Here is a 26,831-nt window from a genome sequence, read left to right on the forward strand (position 1 = left end):
ATTTGTATGTGCTCCAAAAAGCAAAACAGACCCTGCAGCACTGCGAAACAGTTCCAAGGAAAACATCTGGGGCAGAGTAATCCATTTTAGTTCCTTTGTAAGCTTTTGACTCTTCCTCAGTTAAATAAACCTATGACTAACATTTTTTTAGGTTTTGGTTTGAATGGCTTATCTCCATTTTGGCCTCCATTTATAGAACTTGCAGCTGTCAGGTGCTGTCCTTTTCCAACGTGCATATGGCACCGTCTGGACCTTAAATGTCCTTGTGAAACTTGCTTTCTCTGATACAGAGTCTTCCATTGAAGGATGCTTGTAGTGGAACAAAGCTTCCATCTGGCATGATAAGTCATACTGAAGTCATTCAACCTTAGAAGTCTACAGAGCAGAAACAAAGCTGGGGCCTAATAGTATCCATTATGCCATGAGAAATCACTCATTTATACTTAGGTGCCATTACAGTAAGTTTTACCAGTTAACCTTACTTTATTATATATTTATTTTAGTTTTATTGTACCCTTCTATTTCCAAGTACTTTAGGAAGTCTTGCTTTTACATACTAGATAGAGTTCTATCACTAATCCTAAACAAAAATTATATATCTCACTATCATATAAAAAATCCTGGGAGGAGGTGAGACTTTTTAGCCTGAGACGAGACAAAACTTTTTCAGAGAGATAATTTCATGTCCCACGAGACAAGATTTTGTGCCAAGAGATTTAACCACGCCCGGGGCCAGAAATAAAAGAGTAGATGACAAAGCAGAATGTCGTAAAGAGGTTCAAAAACATTGGCGCAATATACGTACAGAGCAGGTTAGAGATAATGAAAATAGTAAAATTTGAAAGTGTCAAAAAAATGATAGTAAAGATCACATTGGCGCAAACGGAAATTATGACTCAGTGAAATAACGGAACAGTGAAAAGAGATTGAATATATGGACATAGGTGATATGACAGAAGTATGCAGATGTTGTTTAGATTTAAACTTTAAGTCGGAGACTTGTAGATCATCTAATTCGTATAGTCATCAGGGATAAAGTAGTGTTTCTTCCCAATGAAGATGCGTATCCGCAAAAATTAAAAGATTTGTTGTTTGGTGAAAGTGAAATCCACATATGTGAGCTGCAGAGATGCGACATAACTCAATATGTATAACAATTTTCACATCAAGCATGGCAAAAAACAATCAAGATTTTAAATTGTGTGTTAGATGAAGACAGGCTGCCTGTCTATCACAGTGTGCATTCACACATAAAGCCATACCCTTTCACACTTGGTCACTCTACCTGCATAACGTAACACTAGAATTACCTGAGCCTACGAAAAAACTCATAGATCCGTTCCACCATAAATCGCTTTGTACCTCTCCATCAGCGTCTTTTGTCCTGTAAATGTGTCGCTAAGCAGCAAGCAGCCCTTTTCACATCCCCCCACCGCCACACAATTTTCTCAGCTCAAATCTTTTTACCTGCGTGTCAGTTGCTTAGAGTTGTATAGAGTGAGAAGTCAAGCAAAATTACACCTTTTATAAATACTATATCGTTATTTGGAACACATGCATTTCATGTGTGTTCCGTGTCTACAACATTCTATGTAAACACATCGTTAAAACAGAAACGTTTTTCGTGTCTTAGTAATAATTGACAAAATGTAGACTTGAAGTGTATAATGTGTGAAACCTGAAGTCCAAATATCAAATAAACACTTTCACAAAAGTACAAATATAACAGAACAAATGCGCTTCAATTTAAGAATATAACTGCAGAAAAAGAACCCGCGTTAGGGTGCAACATCGACACGCATTTGCTACGACCGCTTCGGTGGCATAACAGTATCAACTGTTGACTGATAATTTTGAGTCCGGATGAGTCCGTTTTGAGAAGCTGCTCTTATTGTTACTATCTTAGAATAAAAACATACATTTGATTTCAGTCTATAACTGCCGGTGTAAATTTATGATACTTGTAAAGGTTAGCTTTGCTTTTTCTTTTATTCAGTTTTATTCACTGTTGCATTCACGACGCGCATTTGACACTGCTGTTTTCACATAAAGACGCGCTATAACAGAGATGAACTCACATCATAACGACGGTTCTACATCAGAGAAAGAATGCACTTTTGCTGTCGCTGTACTTTGTATATGTATCTGCACTCTACTTGTGACTTAACGCTGTAGGAAGTAAGTAAATAAATAAAGGTAAATAAGTAAATAACATTTGATCTGGCTCTTATATACAAAGTACAGCGACGGCAGCTTCCACCTGCAGCTATAGACTCTTCAGTACACAAGCAACTCTCGACGCTAGTGTTTAGATCTGGACAGTGTATGTGCCCAAAAAAGAAGTCCGACTGCATTCTTGTACCATTGCTTGCGTACTAAAGTGTCAGCAAGCACTTTTTGATGTATTAAACATATTTTATGAGCATGTCGATCAAACACAGGAAGCTCTGCAGTCTAATTGTGACTTTACGCTGTAGGAAATCAGTAAATAAATAAAAGTAAATATCATTTGATCTGGCTTTTATGTAAGTAACATATAAATGTTAATGTTTTGGGCACATGCACCGTCCAGATCTAAACGCTAGAGTGGAGAGTCTATAGCTGCAGGTGGAAGCTGCCATCACTGTACTTTGTATATAAAAGCCTGATCGAATGTAATTTACTTATTTACCTTTATTTATTTACTTACTTCCTATAGCGTAAAGTCACAAGTAGACTGCAGAGCTTCCCGTGTACATATACAAAGTACAGTGATGGCAAAAGTACCATGTGCATTCTAGCTCCAATGTAGAACCGTCGTCATGATCTGAGTTCATCTCTGTTATAGCGCGTCTTTATGTGAAAACAGCAGTGTCAAATGTGCGTCATGAACGCAACAGTGAATAAAACTGAATAAAAAAAAAACAAAGCTAACCTTTACAAGTATCATAAATTTACACCAGCAGTTACAGACTGAAATCAAATGTATGTTTTTATTCTAAGATAGTAAGAATAAGAACAGCTCACTTCTCAAAACGGACTCGTTCGGTCTCGAACCCGCAAAGTTTTAATTATCAGTCAACAGTTGATACCGTTGCGCCACCAAAGCGGTCGTAGCAAATGCACGTCGATGTCGCACCCTAATGCGGGTTCTTTTTCTGCAGTTATATTCTTGAATAGAAGCGCACTTGTTCTGTTATATTTGTACCTTTTGTGAAAGTGTTTATTTGATATTTGGACTTCAGATTTTACACATTATACTTCACTTCATGTCTACATTTTGTCAATTATTACTAAAACATGAAAAATGTTTCTGTTTTAACGATGTGTTTACATAGAATGTTGTAGACACGGAACACACATGAAATGCATGTGTTCCAAATAACGATATAGTATTGATATAAGGTGTCGTTTTGCTTGCCTTCTCACTCTATAAAACTCTAAGCAACTGACACGCAGGTAAACAGACTTGAGCTGAGAAAATTGTGTGGCGGTGGGGGGATGTGATAGTAGGCTGCTTGCTGCTTATCGACACATTTACAGGACAAAAGACACTGATGGAGAGGTGGAACGGATCTATGAGTTGTTTCGTACACTCTGGTAATTCTAGTATTAATACAGACATATATACATAAATTGAAATGCTTTAAAAATACAGACTTGCGTGGAAAAAAATGTGAAGTTAAGACAAAGAAAATTTGAAACTAATAATTCCCTTCCAGATTTAATGCCAAGTCAACTTAATATGCATGTCTTTGGGATGTCTGAGGAAACCCATGCAAATTCCATGCAGCTCTTAACTTAGTAGACAAGGTACTGTACAATTCATGTATTACATGTCCAAATGAGTTAAAGAATAAAGACATAAAAGAGGTGAGCATGGGTTGGGGTTCAAAAGGGAAAACCCCATTTAGCGAGGCAGAAGATGAAAAAGGCAGTGGCTGCAATAGCATACTGCTGCAACCATGTAGCATGATTTAATAAAAGTGGTCTTCAGATAACTCGAGGTTGTGAATGCAGTCTTTTTTGCATTGGTGTTTTAATGGATGTGAATAAGGCAGAGCTACACCAGAGCCAGTATTTATTTTCTGGTTTAGCAAAATGGAGAAATTTGACAGACGCATTACTCTCCAGGTTTTTTTTTATGTTACTCCCTCCTCTTTAGCCTTTATCTTAGCTCCTTCAGGCATAGCCAAAGGAACACACACCTAACACAAGTAAGAACATCTTTTAAAAATGTATAAGTACTGCTTTCCCATATTTCTAGTCTTTTCTTTATATGGTGCCATTCATATTTAGCACTATTTCAGTTAGGCTATATTAGGGACAGGACTCCTTCAAAACCAAATGAGTGCTTGCCGACAGCAGTGCATTGAGGTTTCTACAATAATCTTAACATCAAAAAGATCTTAACTTTGCTATCTCTTCCAAAAAGAAGCACTGTATTTACTGTCTCAAACGTCTCACAAGGCAACTGTTACTGAATCCTTCCTGAGGCCTACTGAAAGTAGCTTGGCTGATTTCACGGTAACAGGATTAGTTCCTGTTGGCTTGTGGAGCTGTGGGGCAGCACTTCATATGACAGTGAGTCGCAGTGTGTACTGTGTAAAGCAGATGGACTTGTTTTGTCTGGCATGGGGCTGGTAAACAGCATGATTTGGGCCTGAAGAAGCAAGTGTGAAATTTGCTGGCAGATCTTTTGCCATTTGGGCCAGCCTGGCTTGGCATGGGACTGACTAATTTATCCAGTCTGAACAGCATGAAGGTTATGTACAAGGAAGTGGTTAAAACATGTTGTTACAGTTAAATCATATAATTCATTAGTCAAGAAAAAGAGGCAGTTATCACAATGTTCGAAGGAAAGAGTGAATTATCTTCCAAAGTGCAATAGAAACACTAGAATGTTAAAGTGTACATCAAGAGACTATTGTAGATCAGATGAAAGACAACTTATGGTTTGAATCTACATTTTTATAAAAAAAAAATTGAAAGAACCAGACTAGGGTTTTCCATTTTATTGAAACTTTCCACTTTTAGGAGCACATCCAATTACACCAAGCATCTTTGAAACTCACTTATTCTACCATAATGTCATGGGAGTCACAACCTATATGAGGACAGAAGCAACTCCGGACAGGAAACCAGTCCATCACAAACCACTCTCATTTATCCTGGCCAGTTTTGAGTTGCCAATCACCTAAAATGGGTGTTTATGAGGTAGAAGGAAAGTTTTCACCCAGAGAAAAAACTATGTAGATACAGTACATGGAAAACATTTGATATGAATCAGGACCATGAGCTTTGATAATTTAGGGTGCTAAAGATGGATAAAGATAAAGATGGAAACATACTCACAAGCGAGGAGAGTGTGTTGAGCAGATGAAAAGAGTACTGAGAGACTGATGAATGAAGAGAACGAGAGAGAGAAGAGGTTGGATGATGTGGAGATAGTGAATCAGGAAGTACAACGGATTAGCAAGGAGGAAGTAAGGACAGCTATGAAGAGGATGAAAAATGGAAAGGCTGTTGGTCCAGATGATATACCTGTGGAAGAATGGAGGTGCTTAGGAGAGATGGCAATGGAGTTTTTAACCAGATTGTTTAATGGAATCTTGAAAAATGAGAGGATGCCTGAGGAGTGGAGAAGAAGTGTACTGGTGCTGATATTTAAGAATAAGGGGGATGTGCAGGACTGTAGTAACTACAGGGGGATAAAATTGATGAGCAACAGCATGAAGTTATGGGAAAGAGTAGTGGAAGTTAGGTTAAGAAGTGAGGTGATGATTAGTGAGCAGCAATATGGTTTCATGCCAAGAAAGAGCACCACAGATGCGATGTTTGCTCTGAGGGTGTTGATGCAGAAGTACAGAGAAGGCCAGAAGGAGTTGCATTGCGTCTTTGTGGACCTGGAGAAAGTATATGTCAGGGTGCCTCGAGAGGAGTTGTGGTAATTTATGAGGAAGTCGGGAGTGGCAAAAAAGTATGTAAGAGTTGTACAGGATATGTGTGAGGGAAGTGTGACCGTGGTGAGGTTTTCGGTAGGAGTGATGGATGCATTCAAGGTGATAGCAGAATTAAAGATGGTAATATTTACACTGGTGTGACGAGGATGGATAGGATTAGAAATGAGTACATTAGAGGGTCTGCTCAAGTTGGAAGGTTGGAAGACAAAGTCAGAGAGGCGAGATTGCATTGGTTTGGACATGTGTAGAGGAGAGATTCTGAGTATATTGTGAGAAGGATGCTAAGGATATAGCTGCCAGGGAAGAGAAAAAGAGGAAGGCCTAAGGGAGGGTTTATGGATGTGGTGAGATAGGACATGCAGGTAATGGGTATAACAGAACAAGATGCAGAGGACAGAAAGATATGGAAGAAGATGATCTGCTGCGGCAGCCCCTAGTGGAAGCAGCCGAAAGAAGAAGAAGAAGAATGAGTATTATTAAACCATTGTGTAAAAAACATTAGCAAGATATTTCAGCAGCAATTCTCACATATTAACAAACAACATCATTGTACAATAAAGGGCACATTAATGAAAAAATAACAAAACATTCATTTACTCCCAGCAGTGATCCAACTAGAAAATATGTCCTTTTGACAAAAGCTCCCCATACTTTGTGCCTTTTGTGCTTAACCTAATGAAATGATAGTTTCACAGTACTGGCAAAGATGAGTAATCCAATAATCCACAGCCATGTGTTTTATTGCGACAGTAGAAGTACCCTTACTTGTACAACAAGGCTGAAAACATTTGAGAAATGATCAGGTGGGTCCTAAACATGCCAGCCTATTTCATTTCTGGATTGTGTTTCCTAAAGTGTGGAATAAAATCCCCTTAGGATTTGGTTATATCTCAGAGGATACCACTTTGGACTGGCAATTTCACTTTATTACTCACCAACTGCAATTTTTTTTGACCTTTTGTAATAAAATGAGAGCCTCTTTTATCAAATCTGTCCTGCAGGACAGCTAAAAATGTCTTAACATTGATACCTGTAATAATATTCATCATGATTCCAAATGGTGGTAGTTTCTTTTATATGTAAAGGTGTTACAAAGATTTGCCAGTTTAAAGAGTCATCAGTCTTCACAACAGTAAGCTTCGGGAACTTGGGAGAAAGGTCAGGCATTTGATAATGTTCCAGATAGTATCAATAAAGCTCATATTACTGGGTAAAGAAGAGGAGGTCCACCTCTTTGTTTAGAAAAATGCTCATCTGAAATTGACATGAAAGTTTGTAATGTCCTGGTGCCTGCAGCCATGAGCACCTATCCCTGCTGGGACATCATGTAGTTCATGACCGAGATGAACCAGCAGTAAGTGAAAAGGCAGACGTGACTTTCAATTACAAAACAGTCAGCTTTTAAAAAAAAAAGAAATAAAGTGTCTCAGTGCACTAATTAATAATTATAAATAAGTCTCCAACAAAATCATCCCCATAAAACAATGTCTCCAGGAGTACAATATACTTCCATCCATTTTCAAACCCACTTATCCAGTGCAGGATAACAGTGAAGCTGAAGCCTATCCCAGCAAGCATTGGGCACAAAGTAGGAATAACTCCAGAACAGAAAACCAGTTCATCACATACAGTAGTTATATATAAATAAATAGAGTTAAAGCAAAGCCCACCCTTAATATACTGTATCTCCTTAACCTCTCCAGACATTGGAACAAATCTGTCCTGTAAGGCCTTCATCATCACAACCTTCCATTTCCATTGGTACACACAGACCCTCCACTCAACATAGCGACATTACTGCATTGCCACCTCTTTGTCGAAGATCTCATTGATCTCTTCCAGTTCTGCCCTCTCTACATTGATGCTGCAGTGCTCTTCATTCTGTCCCACATACTGTTCCGCCTTCTTGTAGTGACTCTTCTCCATTCTCCTCTGCTGTCTCTCGGTAATTCAGCAGACTTGAATTCAGCTACATCACAGAACTCCACAACAGCTACTGATCCAGCACAGCAGCAGTGTGTCATCTGTCCTGACACTCTTGAAAGGCATACATCTCCAAACTATTGCTTTCTTTCATTCGTTTCTCTTAATTATGGAGCAATTTCATGTTTAAAAGAGGATGAATGTTGGCAGTGAAAAATCGGGCCAAATTAACTGGCTGATACAGTCATGATAATAAATTCTTGTTTATCATGGTGCTGCAGGGTGGTGACATGTTACATGTTGGTCAGAGGAATTTCAGTGTACTCTGTACATCTGACAGTACTACTATGAGTACAAGCAAAACCACACTGTTAGACAACAATACTCCCCTTATGTGCTGATCCATTCTGAAAGCCTATAATTCTGTAGATACAAAACAAAAGCTACAGCTTTACTTGCACAAGAAGTGTGAAAAACAATCAAAAGTAAGAACAGCATCCAGAAAACAGAATATGTCACCAAATGTTAAATTACAAAGGTTAATTAAGCTTACAAATTTTGACATCTGCTAAATCTCTTGATGAAAACAGTGTAAAGAACTTTATTGAAGAATGGTGTGTAAAGACTTAATGTACGTGTGGAACACAATACAGTTTAAAGACTTTAGGTTTAATTTGAAACCTGAAGAAATGGTGTGGAATACACTACTGAGCAACCCAACTGGTCTATTAGCTGCTGCTATAGTAACTGATTTAGGACATTTTATGTTTCTTGCTGAACATACTATAGCAACCACAAATATGAAAAAGTTAAAATGGGTTAAGTTGACTGGATTTGAAGAGGTATCCATTGACACCTGCTGGTAATAAGAATGTGAGGTTATTTCTTTGGAAGAGAAGATTTGGTGTGCAATGGTACTTTTTTATTTTCTTCATTATTAATTGAAATATTGAACCCAGTTGGGCCGAGCAATGCTGCACCTCTTGGTTTCATCCGAACTTCACTGTGGATAACAGGGTGCACAACACGCCTTCTCTTTTGCCTTCTTCTTCACCCGTCCACATGGGATTGTTCAAGTGTGCTGTATTCTCAGTATAGGCACATGTGTGTCTGCCTTTTTGCCATTCTTGGCCAGAAAAGACTTTCATGTTCAGACAAAGTGGTTAATTGCTAACAGACAGATTGATAGCACTGTTAAAAAACAATATCGAAAAGCATTATCTGCAAATCTGGAGATTGCAGTGGAGTGGACAGAAGGATGAATTTCAGTGCCTAATTATCTAAATGAGGGAGCGGTTGATATCTCTGAGGATTTGAAGCAGATTATTGTAGTGCTTATTAAAGAGGCATTAGTGCAGAATTAAGACAGCTAATTTTGCAAAGAAAATTTGTTATTTTACCATCCTTATGTTAGGCAGCACAATAGTGTGTGTGGTTAGTACGGTTGGCCCCCACCTTCCCGAGCTCTTCGTTCAATCCTGTTTCAATTAACTGGTGTGTTCTCATTATGTTCATGTGGCTTCTTCACAAGGGGGTGCTGGTTTGAAGTTGCAATAAAAAAAATGATTTTTTTACTGGGTTGCCTGCCACTATTAAATTAAACCTGGCAAAATCTTTGAGCCTTATGACTGACTAGTATTTTGGGAATGATCCTTTTTTTTCCTGAGAAAAATAATGAAATTAAAGTGAAAGGAAAGTTTGTTTTTTTTTTTGTACTGTTTATTGTCATTGCTTTCCATTCTCTCACAAATAGTCTGTCATGTTTATTTACCCACAATCAAAACAACATTTCATATAACATTTTCTTTAATTTCTACTGTGCAAATGTTAGCAGTACAGCATCAGTACTTTCTGCATTATTTTTTCATTTTGACATTGTAAATAGGCTCAAAATAAAACACTTCAGAAAAGTTTTTTATTTAGTTTATTTATGTATTTTCCCTTCAGTCTTCAAATGCCTTCTCTTATCTGTCCCCTTCAAACAGTTGTATAAGATACTTGGACCAAAAAATGGTGCAAGACAATCTTTCTTTTTCATTGTAATGCAATTTTTATTAATGTCATAGTGTGCACGTGTCTATCTGTTACTTATTAACTAAACCTTTCCCTTATTTGTTTTTAGCTCCATCCATGGTTCCTATCATGCATCAAGTGAGCGCTACCATGAAGAGTATGACACTGTCTTGGCCACAACCTGAACAACCCAATGGAATTATTCTTGACTATGAGTTACGATTCTATGAAAAGGTACGAAAGGTTGTGGGGTGGAGTTTAGCTCAGTTTAGTCACTGACAGTGGGTTAATCAACTGTTTAGGAGGTAAGAGTATAATATAAGGTATGGGCTGCCACCTACTTCTGGTTCTCCAGTTCTATTGCCCTTCAACTTTTATGCACAGAGGCCCATGTTGCATAAGGTAATCCAAGAGTTTACCTTTTATCTGTATGAAATGGCCCTGAATGAGATACAGTATTTACATGCATGGCTTTCTTATTTTATTTTGAAATAAGTTAAAATTGTGGCCTCTGGCAGCTGCGAAAGATTCTTATAAAGCATATTAGAGCCAAAGGGAATGTGAATTACTTTCATGTTTAAATGTTGATGAGTGTCAACTGCCAAGGTGAATGTAATGCAAGGACATTTTGAATCACCCAGCTTAGCTTGTTTAATTGGATGCTGTGCCCCTGGTGGTTGGAATGGACTGTTTACATGCTTGACCACTTGAGCCCTTATCCAGCGATGTACCATCTGGGCTGGTCTCATGGTGGGGGATAATGTGGAGCATGGCAGTGTTGCAAAATTGTGACTCAAGCAGTCATAGCAGATACTGTTCTGTCACCCTCTCCTTATCCCTCTCCCCCTATTTACAACATGTTTAAAGAGATAGGGCTGTTCTACTACTTGCCCTGTTCTCCTTTCCAACAGGATAGCCCCTGTCAGCTAAATGGACACCCCCTGGTGCTTTCCTCTAAGGTAGGAGAATGAATATCTTTTCACATTGGCACATAGCACTACAGCATGATGTGATGTAAAACAATGTATTACAAAACAGTGTGATCTGTACTTTAATACTACGCAAACTAGAATACAATATTCTGCTTTTTTGTCATCTATTCATTTATCCACTGCTTAATCCATTTCAGGCTTGTGATGATTTTGAATATGATACAGTTTGATTCAATAAAGCACAATGACACATTTTTATTAATAATGCTTTATATACTGTATTGTGGAACTATAATTAAACTAAGACATTTTTTAGCAAATGGGGTCATTATAATACTAACCTGATCTGGTATCAAAACCTTTGTGTTTTTAATGTTTTGTCTTAATTTTTATTCATTTGTATTTTTACTTCATAAATGTTGACTTTTGAAGAAATCTTGAACATTCTAAAAATAGCATCAATTTTTCATGTTATTAAAATATAACTGTCTAACATGCTTACTCTAATTCAGGGTCACCCTAATTTGATTGATGTCATGAAGTACCCACTCCGACTGGTCATATGTTTTGGGATTGCCCCACACTCAACCATATTAGAAAAAGTAATCTCTGCTTACCTGTCAGGCAGTATTGAAACCACAACAACTGTAATCCTCTTACAATAGTTTTTACCAGAAGGGATAATACTGGGTAATGAATAGTCTGTTATGTCTTATACTACATTGCTCTTGTATCACTTCATTTTTTTGTAATTGGAAGAATTCTAATCTGCCCACTATAACACAGTGGAAAACATGTTTTATTATAATAAATTAAAATAAAATTAAAATAAAAATTCCATAGAGTGGTGCACCATGTAACAATTCTGCCTAATGCGTCCCGGATCCTTAGCTCGAATCTTAGTCCTACATGGGTTTTCCTCTGGTTATTCATTTTTCTCTCACATCCTCAAAGATGTACTGATTAGTTAACTGACGATTCTTAACTGACCTTGTGTTGGACTGGCAACCTCTCCAGGGCTCTTTAATGCCTTGTACGCAATAGGCTATCTATAACACTGAATTGGATTAAGGGGTTTTTCCATTTTTCAGCAACTGCAATTGTCAAAACCTTCTTTAAAATTTGGATATAATGTATTAATGTTTTTAAATAAGGATGCTGGGGTTCTGGAGTCTTTAGGAGATTACCTCACACTGGGTTACCTGATTTTATCACTCTCATACATCTTACAATATTATTAATTGTTCTGTATTATATACACTCTATTAAAATTATATCCAAAAATAATTAATCAATTATATAAAAAAAAATAACATTTAAAAATAAAAAGGCCAATTTCTTTCTAAGGCAAGGCTTTCACAACTACCATATCTTCTTCAGCCATTTTCTTTCATACAGGTGGCAGGACACAGCAGTTTGCAATCAGACACATTTGGCATTAGATAACACACTCACACTGGAAGGCATACATTTCAAAACATAAATAACTGAAAATATGACTACAAAGTTTGAGAAATATATGAGACAAAAATTATATTGACATTCCATTTACAAGAACTGTTGGAGCCAAAGAAAGAAGTGGAACTTGTTTATAAGATATTAAAAAAGACTTGGATTTTACATGACCTTTTATGAGTAGAAATGGGTAATTAAAATTTATATAATTTTGTTCACATACAAAAGAATGAAAATGGCATGGGCAGAGGACAATGGTCCTTTTAAGGGTTATAATGTGCTTGAATTTCCCCTTTAATAAAGAACCAGTACTCATAATAATTTAGTAAAAAAAAAATACAGTATGGCTTGATACAGTATGATGTGTTATATTATAATACTGTATATATTATATTTGATATGTTGAAACTGAATATAACAAAGCACAATATAATACAGTTCTGAATGATATTTATAGGTTCATTGGGTCATCATATTGTCATTATTGTATGTACAGACTACAGTGAAATGCTTACTTGCACATGCTAATCAACATGCAACACACCACCTCTCTTTGGTGCTATGATCAGTGATTATTACTTACTTAACTTGATATGATATGTAAAACAGATAGCCAAATATAGTACAACTGGATAAAGTGCATTATGTTATGATTGCTATGGTATTGCATGTTAGGAATTTTTTAGACCTGGTTACATTTGTCCCCAGACACACAATATGTTCTTGTTTTCTTTATTTAATCAATCATGAATACAGGTAATATTTCTTAATGTTACTAGCTCTGCTACCTGTCTAAGATGGGTTTAAATGAAAGTCACCATCTAATAGAGTACATTTTGTAATGCATGCACTAATTCATGCATTGTATTTTTCATTCCAATAGATGACACATGACAAACATTAGCACTGCTTTTACAAATCCCATACCAAGTAGCTTATAATTAAGACATAGCAACGAGGTGGAAACATAGATACACGGACACATACAAAGACACCTTTCCTATTATTAAAGTGGAGGTTTGTAATTATCATAGTGCCATTTTGTGGCCATGTTACTAGGGATACATGGGTCAGTTACTAGGGGTGCCTTTCCCAGAACTAGCATTAAAGAGTGCTTTTAAAGCCAGCTCCACATATCTGTGATAATGGATGGCACTCTTAGAGGTACCTAAAAGTCTTAACAGTACATAATTAAGTTGCATTGTTCATGTTTATTGTATTTGAATTGGGGTGAGCATTATTTTTATGAGTAGCAGAGATGACCAAAAGTCATTCTTTAAGTGAGAAAGCAAAAGACTATTCAAATTCAAAGGAAGACAACACAGCTTTTTATTGAGATCAATACCATGCTAGTCAAATCAAAAGACAAAAGTAAGCCAAAAAAGACAACAACTCCTCCTAAATAGATTTGTACTGTTTGCCAAGCTCTAGTCTTCTGTAAGTTTTATCAAAGTTACCAATGTTTAATACATGGCCATTATGACATTATAAGTCACGTGACATTTGCATCACATGATTAGTAACCCTGTATCATCGTAAGCAACTAGACACACTAGATGTATGTGTTTACGTGATGATATCACCAAAATAATGCTAAAAATTATAAACAAAAATAACAATAATTATATTGCTCCAATAATTCAACATACTTCTAAAAATACTGAGAAAGTACAATTCGGAATTAAATAAAATATCAATGATAATAAACTGTAAGACTCACTTATCAAGTAATAAACATCAAGATATTGCAAGTATAAGTCATGCAGTGCTCCTTTATAAAATCTCTTCCTACTATTTTCAAAAAACACATTAAACAAACAGCCAATGAGCATTTTGAACTTTGATAATTACTGCTTTAAATCAACAGTGCATTATACAAATCTCTAATATTTTATTACAATGTAACAGTGAGACCTTTTCTAAAGATGTTGCATGATTTACCCCTTTAACATCTTAAGGGGAAATTATGGTACTTCCATTGTCTTGTGTGGAAGAAATATATGACTGTTTTTAAAGTCAAATTAAATGCTTATTTTTTATCTTTTTAGTTCTGGTTGTATGCTCTCACGATGAGCATTACAAGTGAATGATAGACTTTATGGGTATGGATTACTTTTACCAGATCTATCCTATACAGCATGATTTTACACAACCAATATGAAATACTCTGAGATGTAGTATAATATGATATTTCATAATGCCAGACAATTATTTAAGCATTAAAGTTTGATCAAGAAGTTATTTTAATAGAATCATGAGAGATATGATCTCTGCTTAGGTTTCCAATGAAAGTGCAATGCAGCAGTTATTATATTATTAATGTGTCCTCTTATAGTACAGCATTGCTTAGCATTGCCAAGGGGAGTGGAAACACTTCGAGCAGCTGTGAAGGGGGCTGTAACTTAAAAGGACTGTCACTGTGACAGCCTCGACTTGAAATATATATATTTAAGAGACACAGAAGTAATTGGTTTTAATGTGAATTAGAATGAGGCGGCGCAGATTTTAAATTGCATGGCCTTGGCTATCAGACATAAATAACAGCATTGACATTAATTGCGGAAATATGCCAGAAGTATCTTATTACTGATTCTTCTCACATATGCTTCATGATTAGTAATATAGAGAGCATTGCATCACAATGAGCTCAGAAAGTACACCAACTTGTTTTTATTTATTATTACGTTCGGACAGTTTTTCTCTTTGGCGATTGAAGCCTATTCTATATATGCAAACTTTATATGAAGTTTAGCTACAGGTTTGCTGTGTCACTTTACTAATTTGGCTAATGCCTTGAATTGGAATAGTCATAGTATCATATATTGTACTGCACAAGCTTAAGCTCTAATCTTCTGGATTCTAATATGTATTTTCACTCATCAGGCTGATCCAGTGGAACCAGACATCCCATATTTGCACCTAATGAGCGTCAGTAACAGATTTGAAAACATTCACCTTTTGTGTTTTTTCCATTTGTGTTAGCAAGAAATTTGCCTCTGGCATTTATTCATTCAAACCTCTGTAAAAATGCCATGCTACCAATTTTAAATGCAGGTCACCTGATAGAAGCAGTTTATCTACAAGAGGCACAGAGAATAAAAAGAAGTGAACTAGTTAAGCTGACAATGACCTGAAATTGATCACTGCAACATGTAAAGATCAAGGAAGACCAGCAATTAAATATTATCTTAAAACAACGGAAGCTGCAACCTGCAATTAAATGCATTAGTAAAATTGATGTGTGCTAGCTGGGGTTGGCTAAATAAATCAGGTCACCTGGAAGGAAGAGAGCTTGTTCTCCACCATTATATTCAAAATAGAAACCTGATTAATGAGTTGCCTGTGTGCTCTCGGCACAGTACATTAGAGCAGAAGGAGAGCAGACAAGGTTCTCTGGGGCTTGGAAATCAGGCCATTGCTTCAGAGCACTTGGCTTAACAGCAGGGCAAGCACTGTGGAATATTTGCTGGAAATAATAATGGTACATTTTAAACAAGTGAGAGGTAACTTCGTTTCACACTCTTTATGAATGTGTGTATATAATAGGTCAATAAGATATGCCTCCAATTGTTTAATAGATCACATAACGTAAAAATGATGCACCGCTGAGCAAGTAGAAATCATTTCTCTCCAACCCACAAAGAAGCAAAGACTGCAGAATTCACAAAGTTAGGCAAAGGTTCAGATCAGGTCACCATCATAATTATGCTAAAGTGGTTTGGGTAGAAGACATCCTTCATAAATTTTAACAGAATCAATACAAGATACAAAATTTAGCCAAGAGTAGACTCTAGGGACTAAAAAAAGTGATATTAAAGTAAGAAAAAAGATATTCTCATATTTCCCTGCCCCACCTCCACCCCTGCCATTGTCAAAGTGACACAGCCAACATGATATGACACATAGGTGCTGGGAGGTGACTCTTGTAAGGCTGGTGTTTAGAATCCTTCTCCAAAGGATCAAATAGTGAACACTGCACCAATCCTGGAAAGGGATGAGCCCTCTAGTTCTCAGTGAAGGGGTGGCACATTAAAGTAGAGCTTACCACAGTCAACAATACTATGTGTTAACTGTAGTCATAAATGTTTTTATACATGGATTTTTATGTATTTTGAATTTTTGACTTTTGAGGATTCACATGCTGACATTTATTTTATGCATGGATTAAAGTTTTCAGAGGTTTATTAACCTTTGAAGTCACGTGATGGCAACTGTTGCACTGATGACGCTCTAAATATGGTGATCCTTGGTGGATAATACAACTTCACAAAAGTTTACTGTTAGTAACCTTAGCAGTAGGATTATGTGCGTGGTTTCAATCACATTTTGCCCTTCACTCTCAAGTATCACTTTGTCTTTTTGTGTTTTGGAAATCTGGGCTATATTCTTGATTTTATGGTTCTGACCCTTGCTTTTCCTGACCACAACTTTTTCTTATTATAATCTCATTATTTTCTCGAAATAATCTCCAGGTACTTTGGTGCGTAATACATCTTTGATTTAGAAATTATCCTACAAAGATTCTTCCACTGTTATCAGTAAATGAATAGATAGATATATAGATAGATATAATTCAATGACACAACAGCTTTGAATTTAACTAGCAATGCTTCTATCAGAAGTGAGATCCAGCACAGTACCTATTAGGAATATTTTATACTGGGTCCTCAATCCCATATTGAATGACTAGGATATAGTACTGACAGCATTCTTGATTCATTTGTATCTTAATCACTGTAAGGTAATTTCGAAAATCAGTATCCAGTCTTTCAAACTCTAGCCTTACACTTCAAGGCAGGCACTTTTGTAACCTCTGTAGATTACAACCCCACTGTAAGTAGTTTTTAAAGACAGGTAACATGCAGGTTTTGAAGACTTGGAAAAAAAAAATCACAAAATATAGGTTGGCCAAGTTTGCAAGATGCACTACCAACGCATTTCACATTTTATAAAAAAAGAAAGCAGTACACAAGATGAATCAGCTCTGCACATTTTGTAGGAGTATGAATAGCATAAGGAGGCTGAAAAAGAATGAAAAGAAATGGAGAAAAGTATTTTTGTTGAGCTACAGCGCAGTAGCACTGTGGTTAGCATACAGTGGGTATAGAGTTGGCACAACCCCTTTATGTAGGTTTTCACCCAGATATTCATTTTTCTTTGTTAGGTTAAATGGCATCTCTACACTGGCCCATCAAAATCAAGGGAGATTCTTGCCCAGTCCTGTAGACATAAGTTATACCCCATTTCCCAGAATTGGCAAATTAATTTATTTTTAAAGAATAACATGGCAGATGTTAAAATGTGTATTAAGATTGAAAAATAAAGACAAAATATGCCAATGTAAATGCCAAGTCAAAGAGACAAATTAAATGTTATAGTAGATAACAAAAAAATGAAATATGAAAAGGTGGTATCAGCACAATGCATATTACAGTGATGCAGAAATGGATTACAAGACTACATGATGAAAAAGAAAGTTGGATTGGACCACAAATGCTGAAAGAATCCCAAAAAGAATTGTGTGGCAGCAGCTATTACAAAATATTATTCAGAATATATGAAAGGGAACTAAATGTAAAATAGGAGCAGAATGAAAATAGACTAGTGGTGGGACAAGGGAAATAAAATAAAACTAAATCCCCTGACCAAAAGAGAATACTGATTAGAATAAAGTAAAAATAAGTGGAATACAATGGTGTCTGATCATGCATAAAACATTTCAAATGAGAAAAAATAAAAATAAAATAGGTAAAGGGCAGGTGGCTGTAATAATCCCAGAAATATAACTTTGTCACACAGCATGCAACCCTGATTACTTTTGCCAAACTGATACTTAATGAAAAGATTTTTTTTTACTTATAATGTTGTGCTGATAGGCAAGACATTATCTTCAGAAACCCGGATGGAATACATTTTCGTAGTCTCATGCTGATAAGTGATTGGTGTCCCACATTGCTTGGTCATCTCTTTAGAGATTAAGCAGTCTATGTTCTTCAAGACCTCTTAAAATATAGCATAACAAAGAAGATAGACAGCACCAAACAGAAAATATTTGCTTCTGAAACTAAAGAAGTAAAGCAATTATCACCAACCACTTTAACCCTGTTCCTTGAAGTGACACAGCAATAAGCAATTCCTATTTGTAATGACTTCATAAAGCATTTTATAGAAAAAATTAAACAAAATCACAGTAAGGCAACACTCATTAACCCCTGCAACCTGACCCTCAACACTGTCTAACACATGAGGATCACCCCTCCATCCCAGACCTTGAGGCTTATATGTTAGCACTGTAACTACTGGATGAGCCATCTGCCCCTCTCTACTTGGCCAATGCAAAGCAATTGAAAGGAAGCCTTTCTGTCTTCTTCATTTAAGGTGTATTTCAGCCTCTGCAGATGTTTACTTAAATGTCTCTTTTTTTTTTTCCCTTCATCTCCTGTGAGAGTCACTAGATCTGGTCAAGTCTGTTTTGCAGTGCAGGCATTGTGGCATGTGTAGCTTTGAGACATTGTGACATTTAGTTACTCCCACAAGTCATTGATGTCCATTATCTGATGATTTGATGCACTTATTGTTCACTCCCTCTTGATTCAGATAAAATGGTTTTGCAGCGGGCGGCACGGTAGCGCAGTGGGTAGCACTGCTGCCTTGCAGTTAGGAGATCCAGGTTCACTTCCTGGGTCCTCACTGCATGGAGTTTGCATTTTCTCCCCGTGTCTGCGTGGGTTTCCTCCGGGTGCTCCGGTTTCCTCCCACAGTCCAAAGACATGCAGGTTAGGTGAATTGGCAATTCTAAATTGTCCCTAGTGTGTGCTTGGTGTGTGTGTGTGCGTGCCCTGCGGTGGGCTGGCTGCCCGGGGTTTGTTTCCTGCCTTGCACCCTGTGTTGGCTGGGATTGGCTCCAGCAGACCCCCGTGACCCTGTAGTTAGGATATAGCAGGTTGGATAATGGATGGATGGATGGTTTTGCAGCTGGCAGTTTGAGAGGTGAGAATGTGGTCAGAGCTGGGGAGGTGACAGTGCTTCTTCACATTTTCTTTAATAAAATATAACAAATGCAACAAATGAGAAAGCATTTGCTTCTGCAACTACATTTTTTCATTCTTTAATAACCTTTATTTTTGGTGAATAGTAAAATTATATATAGTAAATTGCAGAGATGTTGTATATACAGTAAGCATCCGTAATGCTCTGAAAAATAAGAAGTCAAAAATCAGAAGTAGAAAACATCTAAAATGGCTGCATTAAGGAATGGCTACCATATTTTGTAGCTCAGCAGGACTCAACTCCATTAAGTTCATGTCTATATACCACTAAGAAACTGAAGTGGTACAGAATTCTTCCATCCAAGAAATATTTATGTAGTGAGCAAAAAATGTATTAAAGGGCTCATTTTAGGCTACACATTTAATCTCCATCTTCATTTCATTTCATTTCACATTCATTTTTCTTTTCATTAGCATTTTAAAATGCTGTAGTGGGCTGGCACCCTAACTGGGATTTGTTCCCTGCCTTGCGCCCTGTGTTGACTGGGATTGGCTCCAGCAGACCCCACATGACCCTGTAGTTAGGATATAGTGGGTTGGATAATGGATGGATGGCTGGATGGATTTTAAAATGGTGCCAGTGGCGGGATCATGGCAAATACATACATTCATGAGTATTTGACCCAAGAATTACTTTAAATACTCAGTGCAACATAAGATTCTTTCACATGATCAAAATTAGTTGATGATTTAGCCGTAAAACATACACAACTAAGTTAGACTGGATACTGAAAAAGAGGCCTATTGATGTAATTTCATTTTTATACAGTACAGCAGAATTGATTTAGCATAAAGTGTATTTCATATAATAAGTGTAGTGTAACTAGAAGTTCTAACAGTTGAGCAAACCTAGCCATAAAACAAATCTGCTTTGTTTCTCTCATTATCTGCCATTTAAAATGGTAACAGAAATAGAATCACAGAGGTACAAGTCTGGTACAAAAGCTCTTTAAAATACACAGTGCCATTGAATGAGATGCTGGTGTCCTCAGTGTAGCACAAAACTGATGTACAGTTTTTTTTGATATGAAACATATTTTCAAAGACTGACACCTGCCTGCACAAAAGCCTGCTGTGCTCCTCGCAAGAGCACCAGCAACCACTTCATCAAGTCATTCATTGTAAATCATAAGGCAGGTACTTTTAATTCTAATCAAATTAATAATGTTGAAAGCCTCACGAGTGAGCAGGCAGGCTTACATAAAGGGCCAGACTCTCCATTTCTCTTCTACTTGGACTCCGGAGAACTGAAAAAACTGGTCTTCTCCATAACCCCTCACATCACAAAGCCACATGAGATCCTGGCTAATGCAGTTACTACTTTAATTATTCATTTGCAAAAACACATTTTTAAAGAGATTTTTTTCCTTTTTACTTAATTACTCATTACATCAAAAAGTAACATACCCTGGAGCATTAATAAGGAAAAAATATGAATTATTTCATTTGAAGTCTGTGTCTGTCTGAACATTCATTTTCTTACAGCTGCTCCTTTATTTCCCATCATCTTCAATATACTTGTTTCCTAGGCATGAACATTACAAGGAAATGATTTGAAAGAAACAATAGTCCCTTGGTGTAACACTGAGAGAAGCTTCTCTTACAGAATGTTACCTTTTGTTGTGTTCTTATTTCAGTCCTGTTGTGAACTTTTCTTCATATTACAGATTTCAGTTGCTGTCTCTAACAAGTATAGATAGTCACATAAAGTCGTCTCCCACTAACAAGCTTTAGCAGATACTTCTCTTCTAGTTGTCTTTCACAGTGATAAAATAGACATAATTTATGAATACCTTTAGCAGCCTATGGTAAATTTTGCATATTTTAATAACTTGTTGCATGCATCAGTGTTTTTATTCATTATATTTTTGTTTATTTCAATTTCCATTTTTACTAGTGTTCATTACTAATATAAAAAGGCTGAATACTCCAATAGGCTGTTTAGTTATAGGGGCACAGAGGCTTTTACTCTTGGCTTACTGTCTATTTCTGGCTGGGTTATTCTCTGTGTGGAGTCTGTATGCTCTCTGCATGTCTGTTTGGGTTCTTCCTCATATGATTTGAAAAGTCACAACACTAAATTTGCCCTGTATGAATGTGAATGGGTATTTTCTCACATCAGTACACTTTTGGCATCAGCTCCAGTTCCCCACAACCCTATGAAAGAGCAAGCAGATTCAGAAAGTAGATGGACAAGTTAGAATGGCAAACTAAATATCTCTTACAAGTTTTAGGCACTTGTGGCTACCACTAACAATCTTATAAAAGACAAAAGGACATGTTAAGCCGAGTTCAACAATAGTGCAGAACTAACTAACTGACCCTAAAAGGTAAGCTGGTCACACGAAACTTTGCATCCAGAGTAGAATCCATATTCGAAGTCTGAAAGGATTTACTCTGCTGTTATTGGAGATGAATTAGGATGACTGCCCCAAGTATATAGCTGGGCACTGGACTTTAAAGGTATGGAGGATACTAGGCCTTAAGTGTTTTTATAAATCAAAAATGTAACGTTGAAATGGTTCACAAATAACACATGTGGAAAACGTACCCCCAAACACAGACAGACCGACACCAGGATGTCCAAAACACTCTCCTTTATTTTTATTTTGAGCACCACAATGCCTTCTCTCACCAACTCTCTTCCTTTCTTCCTCTTTCTCTTCTTTTTCTCTTTCTTTCTCTCTTTCTCTTTCTCTTTGACCTCCTTCCTCCTCCTCACAAGCTTCGTCTCCTTCCTCCCAACTCTGTCTCCTCTACTAGGAGGAGGCGGCTCCTTTTAACATGACCCAGATAAGCCCCAGGTGCTCCCCTTGACGTCACTTCCTGGTGTGGTGGAAGTCTCAGGAAAGCACCTGGAAGCACTCCGGGTCTTCTTGGAATTATTTCCGGCAGCACTTCCTGGTGTGGCAGAAGTGCTGCCATCCAGGCTTCTCCGACTGTCCGGGCGCCCCCCCTGGCGGTGGCCACGTCCTCACATAAAGAGTGTCCCAGCTCCGTCCCTGTGGCCCCCAAATAGCCCCGGGTGGCTGCCCTCTCGTGGCCGAGGAGTAACAATGTCCAAGTCGGGGACTATCCAGGCATCCCGGCTGGGCAGTGTCCCCGGACATCTGTGACACAGAGTTGCTTGGTAGTTTAAGCAGTTTTGATGGAATTCCTGAATAATTCATCTAAAATGTCAGGTCAGTGCGTTTTTGGCATTTTTTTTAATTTAATTTCCATTCAAACAAAGTTGGATGGCAGCAGATCATTTTGGTATAGTAACATTATTTTGGTAAACATAAAGTTTTAAAAATTGTTCTTTTTGACAGGATGGCACATTGTAAAGCACTTTGGGCTACATTTTTTGTATGAAAATGAGCTATATAAATACATGTTGTTGTTGGTATAAGAAAAGCAGCTAGCATACTGTGATTATAAATTATTAGTATACTGTATATGTTATTTCAAAGAGTGAAAATACAAAGATACTTTTGTAAGAATTAAAACCAAAATAAACAATTACATAAAATACTCAAATACTTAAATCTTATTGCAGGGGATTTGAAATTAATTCTGACAACAATTGTCACAAAGCAGGAAACAGCCCTGTACAGGGCACCAGTCCCTCATGGGGCTCACTCACTCAGGGATCTGCTTATTAACCAAACCAACTTGTGTTTGGAAATCTGTAGGAAAGCATGTTCAGACATAGTGAGGTCATGTCAACTCCACATAGACAACAATCATTCTTGGGATTTGAACCCTGGATACTTCATCTGTGGCAGGGCTACCCACTTTACCACTTTGCTGCCCTTCATAAAATGTCTTGCACACCACTCTTCTCAAAAGGTCTGAGGTTCATTTAATGAGTTTTTTTTCCCCTGTAAAGAACAAAAAAGGTCAAAGAAAGAAAAATGTAAACTAAATGTCAACATTTCTTTTTTAATTCTTTTCTTAACATGTTACAGGGGTACGCAGAAGACATAAATTCAAAAACAAAAGCATTTTCTTTTCTAGTATGAGCTATGAAGATTGCCTTTTGTCACCCACTTCCTTGGTAGCTTTTTTGTGCTTTCAAATCAGTATGAATATTCATAGCCCACAGAGTGCTTTCTATAACAGAAATGCACCCCCCACCCCCTAAAGTTTCCCTAATTCTCTAATTGCTTCCAACACAGTCTCTAATCTCCATTTCATTTAATGATTACTGATTAATTATGTTGAACGAGCAAATTTAATGTAAACAGAAGGTTACCGTGATGTTGCTAGGATACGGTTCCAGTCCGGCGGTATTTCCCCTAGAAAGCATCTTCGCTCTGTTCTTCATCCCTCTTGGGGATCAGGCTGCCCTGCTGCTGCTTCTTTACCAGTGTAGTCAAATCTTTGCACCAGTCCCATTGCAAGACAACTGCACACACGTTTTCCTTCTTAATACTTGCCTTTCTTAATGCAGTTTTTCTCCAACTTTTGGGAATGTAATACTTACTAGACAGAGCTTAGTAGTCACATATAAAATGGCACATTGTGGCCATTCTTTCAACCTAAACAAGTTAGAAAAATGTGCACATGGCTGTTATCACATTTTTGTGTATTAAATACTTTTTATAACAACAGATCATACTCATGTAATATATGCATTTATATATTTATATATTACTTAGTAAACTACATTAAAAAGATTCTTTTTAATGACACCTTGCAATCTCATGTAGCTAAAAACATAGCCCACATACGCTTGCGGTTGCTCAATATCTTTCATAGAGAGTCCAATTCAAGTGATGTAACAATGACATCAATTGACATGTTATTATTAGTTGTGGAGCGCCTGTGATTAACAAAATTTCTTAAAACATAATTTTTTTAAAAGAATTACCCAATAGAGAGTTAAAATCTCAGATGATGTCTGAAGGTAAACCTGGCAGCTGCTTTTGGCAAGGATGGAGAGCAAGTCTGAAGCTTTGCTGATAAAATTTTCTGTCAAAGAAATACAGAATTTTATATAACTAGCTGTACTATCCATCTAAGATGGGTTGAAATGTAGATAATCAACATAGACCTCAGCGTTAACGCTTGCAGTGCAACATGCAGTGCATATCTCCCTGTCATAGGACATTTGCTTTGGGATTCATAAAAGCAGTGTTAATGTTTGTGATTCACTATTTTTTGGAATTACACACATAGCCACTAGACAAACACAAAGACAACCACACGGACATTTATCTTTTATTAAGGTATGTGTAAGGTCTTTTTAAATTAAAAAGAATGAAGTTTTTTTAATAACAAAATCCCCCTAAAAAAATCAATAACCACCCAGCAAAGTAATTATTGCAGCAAATACAATGTCTTTTTAACTATAGTAACAATATCACATAACTCAATTACCCACTAGATGGCAATATATCAACCATAAAGTGAAATTACCAAAAGATATAAAACTATAGATGCAAAATAACCAATACTGGCATAAAATCACAATCAATTTTACTGCATGAAAGTAGAAAGGCAACAGCATCAAGTTCCCTGTCTAGCTATTAATATTACTGAAAACACAACTAATCATTTAGAAGTATAAAAATAACTAAGGACTTGGAGAGGAACTGATTTATTGTATAATTAGATTACCAAAGGCTATACTAATCTTATGGATTTCCATTTTTGTCTCGAGATTTACAGCAGCAAAAGCAGCTCTTCAGGCACAGATAAACTGTTACCCCAATGCAGTCCTTGTCATACATTTTACTACAAAGCAACCCCTTCAACTAGATGTAAGCTGCAGTTCTGTTCCATCCTTGCTATTTTCGATACAGTCAGTCTCTTTGGCTATGATCACATTACAAGTCTCATTGCTCAATTCTGATTTTTTGTTCAGATCAAATTTGCCTATCCTGACAGTTCACATTTATAAGTACAAGTGACCTGTATTTAACCATAATGTGAACACATCTGTCCTCTGAAAAAGCAATCATGCACAGATTGATGCATTTATACACAAGTCATCTGCGTCGCAAACAACAAAAAAAATGTCATATTTGTGAGATGACTCAAGGTATTAAAACAGACAAAATGCACATGCTAGTAGGTTGTGCATATTTTCCTCTGGAAGACAGCAAACTTTTCATCAGTTGTATATGATTACATCGAGTAGGCGAAAAAGCCAGACAGGTAGCTTTTGCTGTTTTCACAGTTATTGCTGGCACTGCTGCACCAAGAGTTATGTGGGTGCAACAAATGAGCCAGCAATAGTGGGATCATGACTACTGTCACAGCTGTAGCTCTCCTCCATTGTTGTTTTGTCTGGCTACTAGTGCTAGCTGATGATGGCAGCATGCAGCCCATAAGTATAAGCAAAAGAAAAAAAAAACCTCAATTATGATCTGACTATTCTGATTCATGTCATATGACCATGAATCAGATACAGTACATATCCAATCCATACCGGAGACAGATAGAGAGCACCAAATCCAAGACAGTACAACACCAGATGCTACATTAATAAAATAACAGGTATTTATTTATACGAAACACCTTTCCAATAATCACCTCTCCAAAATAAGCCACAATTATACAAAACAAATTCATTCTTCCTGCTCTGCACCTCCCACTGAGTGTTGCCTGCTGTCTCCTGATTCTGACTCTATTCAAGTAAGGCAGGGGGCTTCCTTTCAAACCAAACAAGGGAACTATTTCCCTTTCCAGAGCATTTCCAGGTTGTATGAAAACCAGGGCAGTCCTCACCTGAAAGATCCCTCTGGTGGTCCCCAAAGACCCTGTCACAGGACTGCACATCTGGACTGCAACTCCCATGTCACCCTGCAGGTGTTCTGATCGGGTTTACTTCTGAGGGACACTGCCACCTGTTGTGTGGGGGAATGATCTGCTTCCGGTGACCCTTCCATTATGGCCTCCTGGCCAGACATGAATCCTTCCTTTATTCTGTCCAGGAGGCCTGTCCTCCCTTCTTGGCACTTACAAGGTTCGTGTCACATTAAGGCAAAAAAAAAAATCGGATTTGAGTCACTTAAGTCTGGCAATATGAACATAGCCTTTGTGTCCAGTGCAATCCTTGCAATCATCTGCAGTTCCCTACCTAAACCCATCCTATGCTTACATTAATTAGGGGAGTTGGACATCTCCCTTTCAATCAGCCAGTTCAAACACCACTTAGCTGCAGGTTGATAATTTCTGTTCTTTGCAATATTAATCTGAGATAATGCAACTGTTAGGTTGTTTTCAGTTTAATGTAAATGCTAAGTACATATTTGTTCACTCTATGCTTAGAGAGCGACCCTTACATAATTCCTTTCTTCTTCTATTCTTTCAGGTAAGAGACTTTTTTTAATATTTACATTTAACTCACCTGAAGCATCAGAAGATGTGTGCTAATGTACAAGTGGCTTGTGTGTGCACACTTTCCCATAATTGAAGTTACACAGAATCCTTTTACTTTATAGTAGACTAGTTTACATTTTGCCAATGCTTTTCAATGGAAGATTTAGAAAATTCAAAACATTGTACACTATGCTCTAATCAAGATT

The 26,831-nt window shown here is 37.1% G+C and overlaps 1 protein-coding gene across 2 annotated transcripts in view; it reads left to right on the forward strand.

Annotated features, from left to right (window-relative positions):
* LOC120535168 (ephrin type-B receptor 1) overlaps window positions 1-26,831 on the forward strand; it is a 707,928-nt gene that overhangs the window by 507,411 nt on the left and 173,686 nt on the right. Inside the window, exons 6-7 of one of the 2 annotated variants that reach the window (XM_039762817.1) lie at window positions 9,988-10,112; window positions 10,790-10,837. In XM_039762817.1, the coding sequence (XP_039618751.1) occupies window positions 9,988-10,112; window positions 10,790-10,837 (173 nt within the window). The remainder of the gene's footprint in view (window positions 1-9,987; window positions 10,113-10,789; window positions 10,838-26,831) is intronic. The other variant, XM_039762826.1, reaches the window with a different exon arrangement.

Source organism: Polypterus senegalus, chromosome 1 (genome assembly GCF_016835505.1).
Source record: "Polypterus senegalus isolate Bchr_013 chromosome 1, ASM1683550v1, whole genome shotgun sequence".
NCBI lineage: Eukaryota > Metazoa > Chordata > Cladistia > Polypteriformes > Polypteridae > Polypterus > Polypterus senegalus.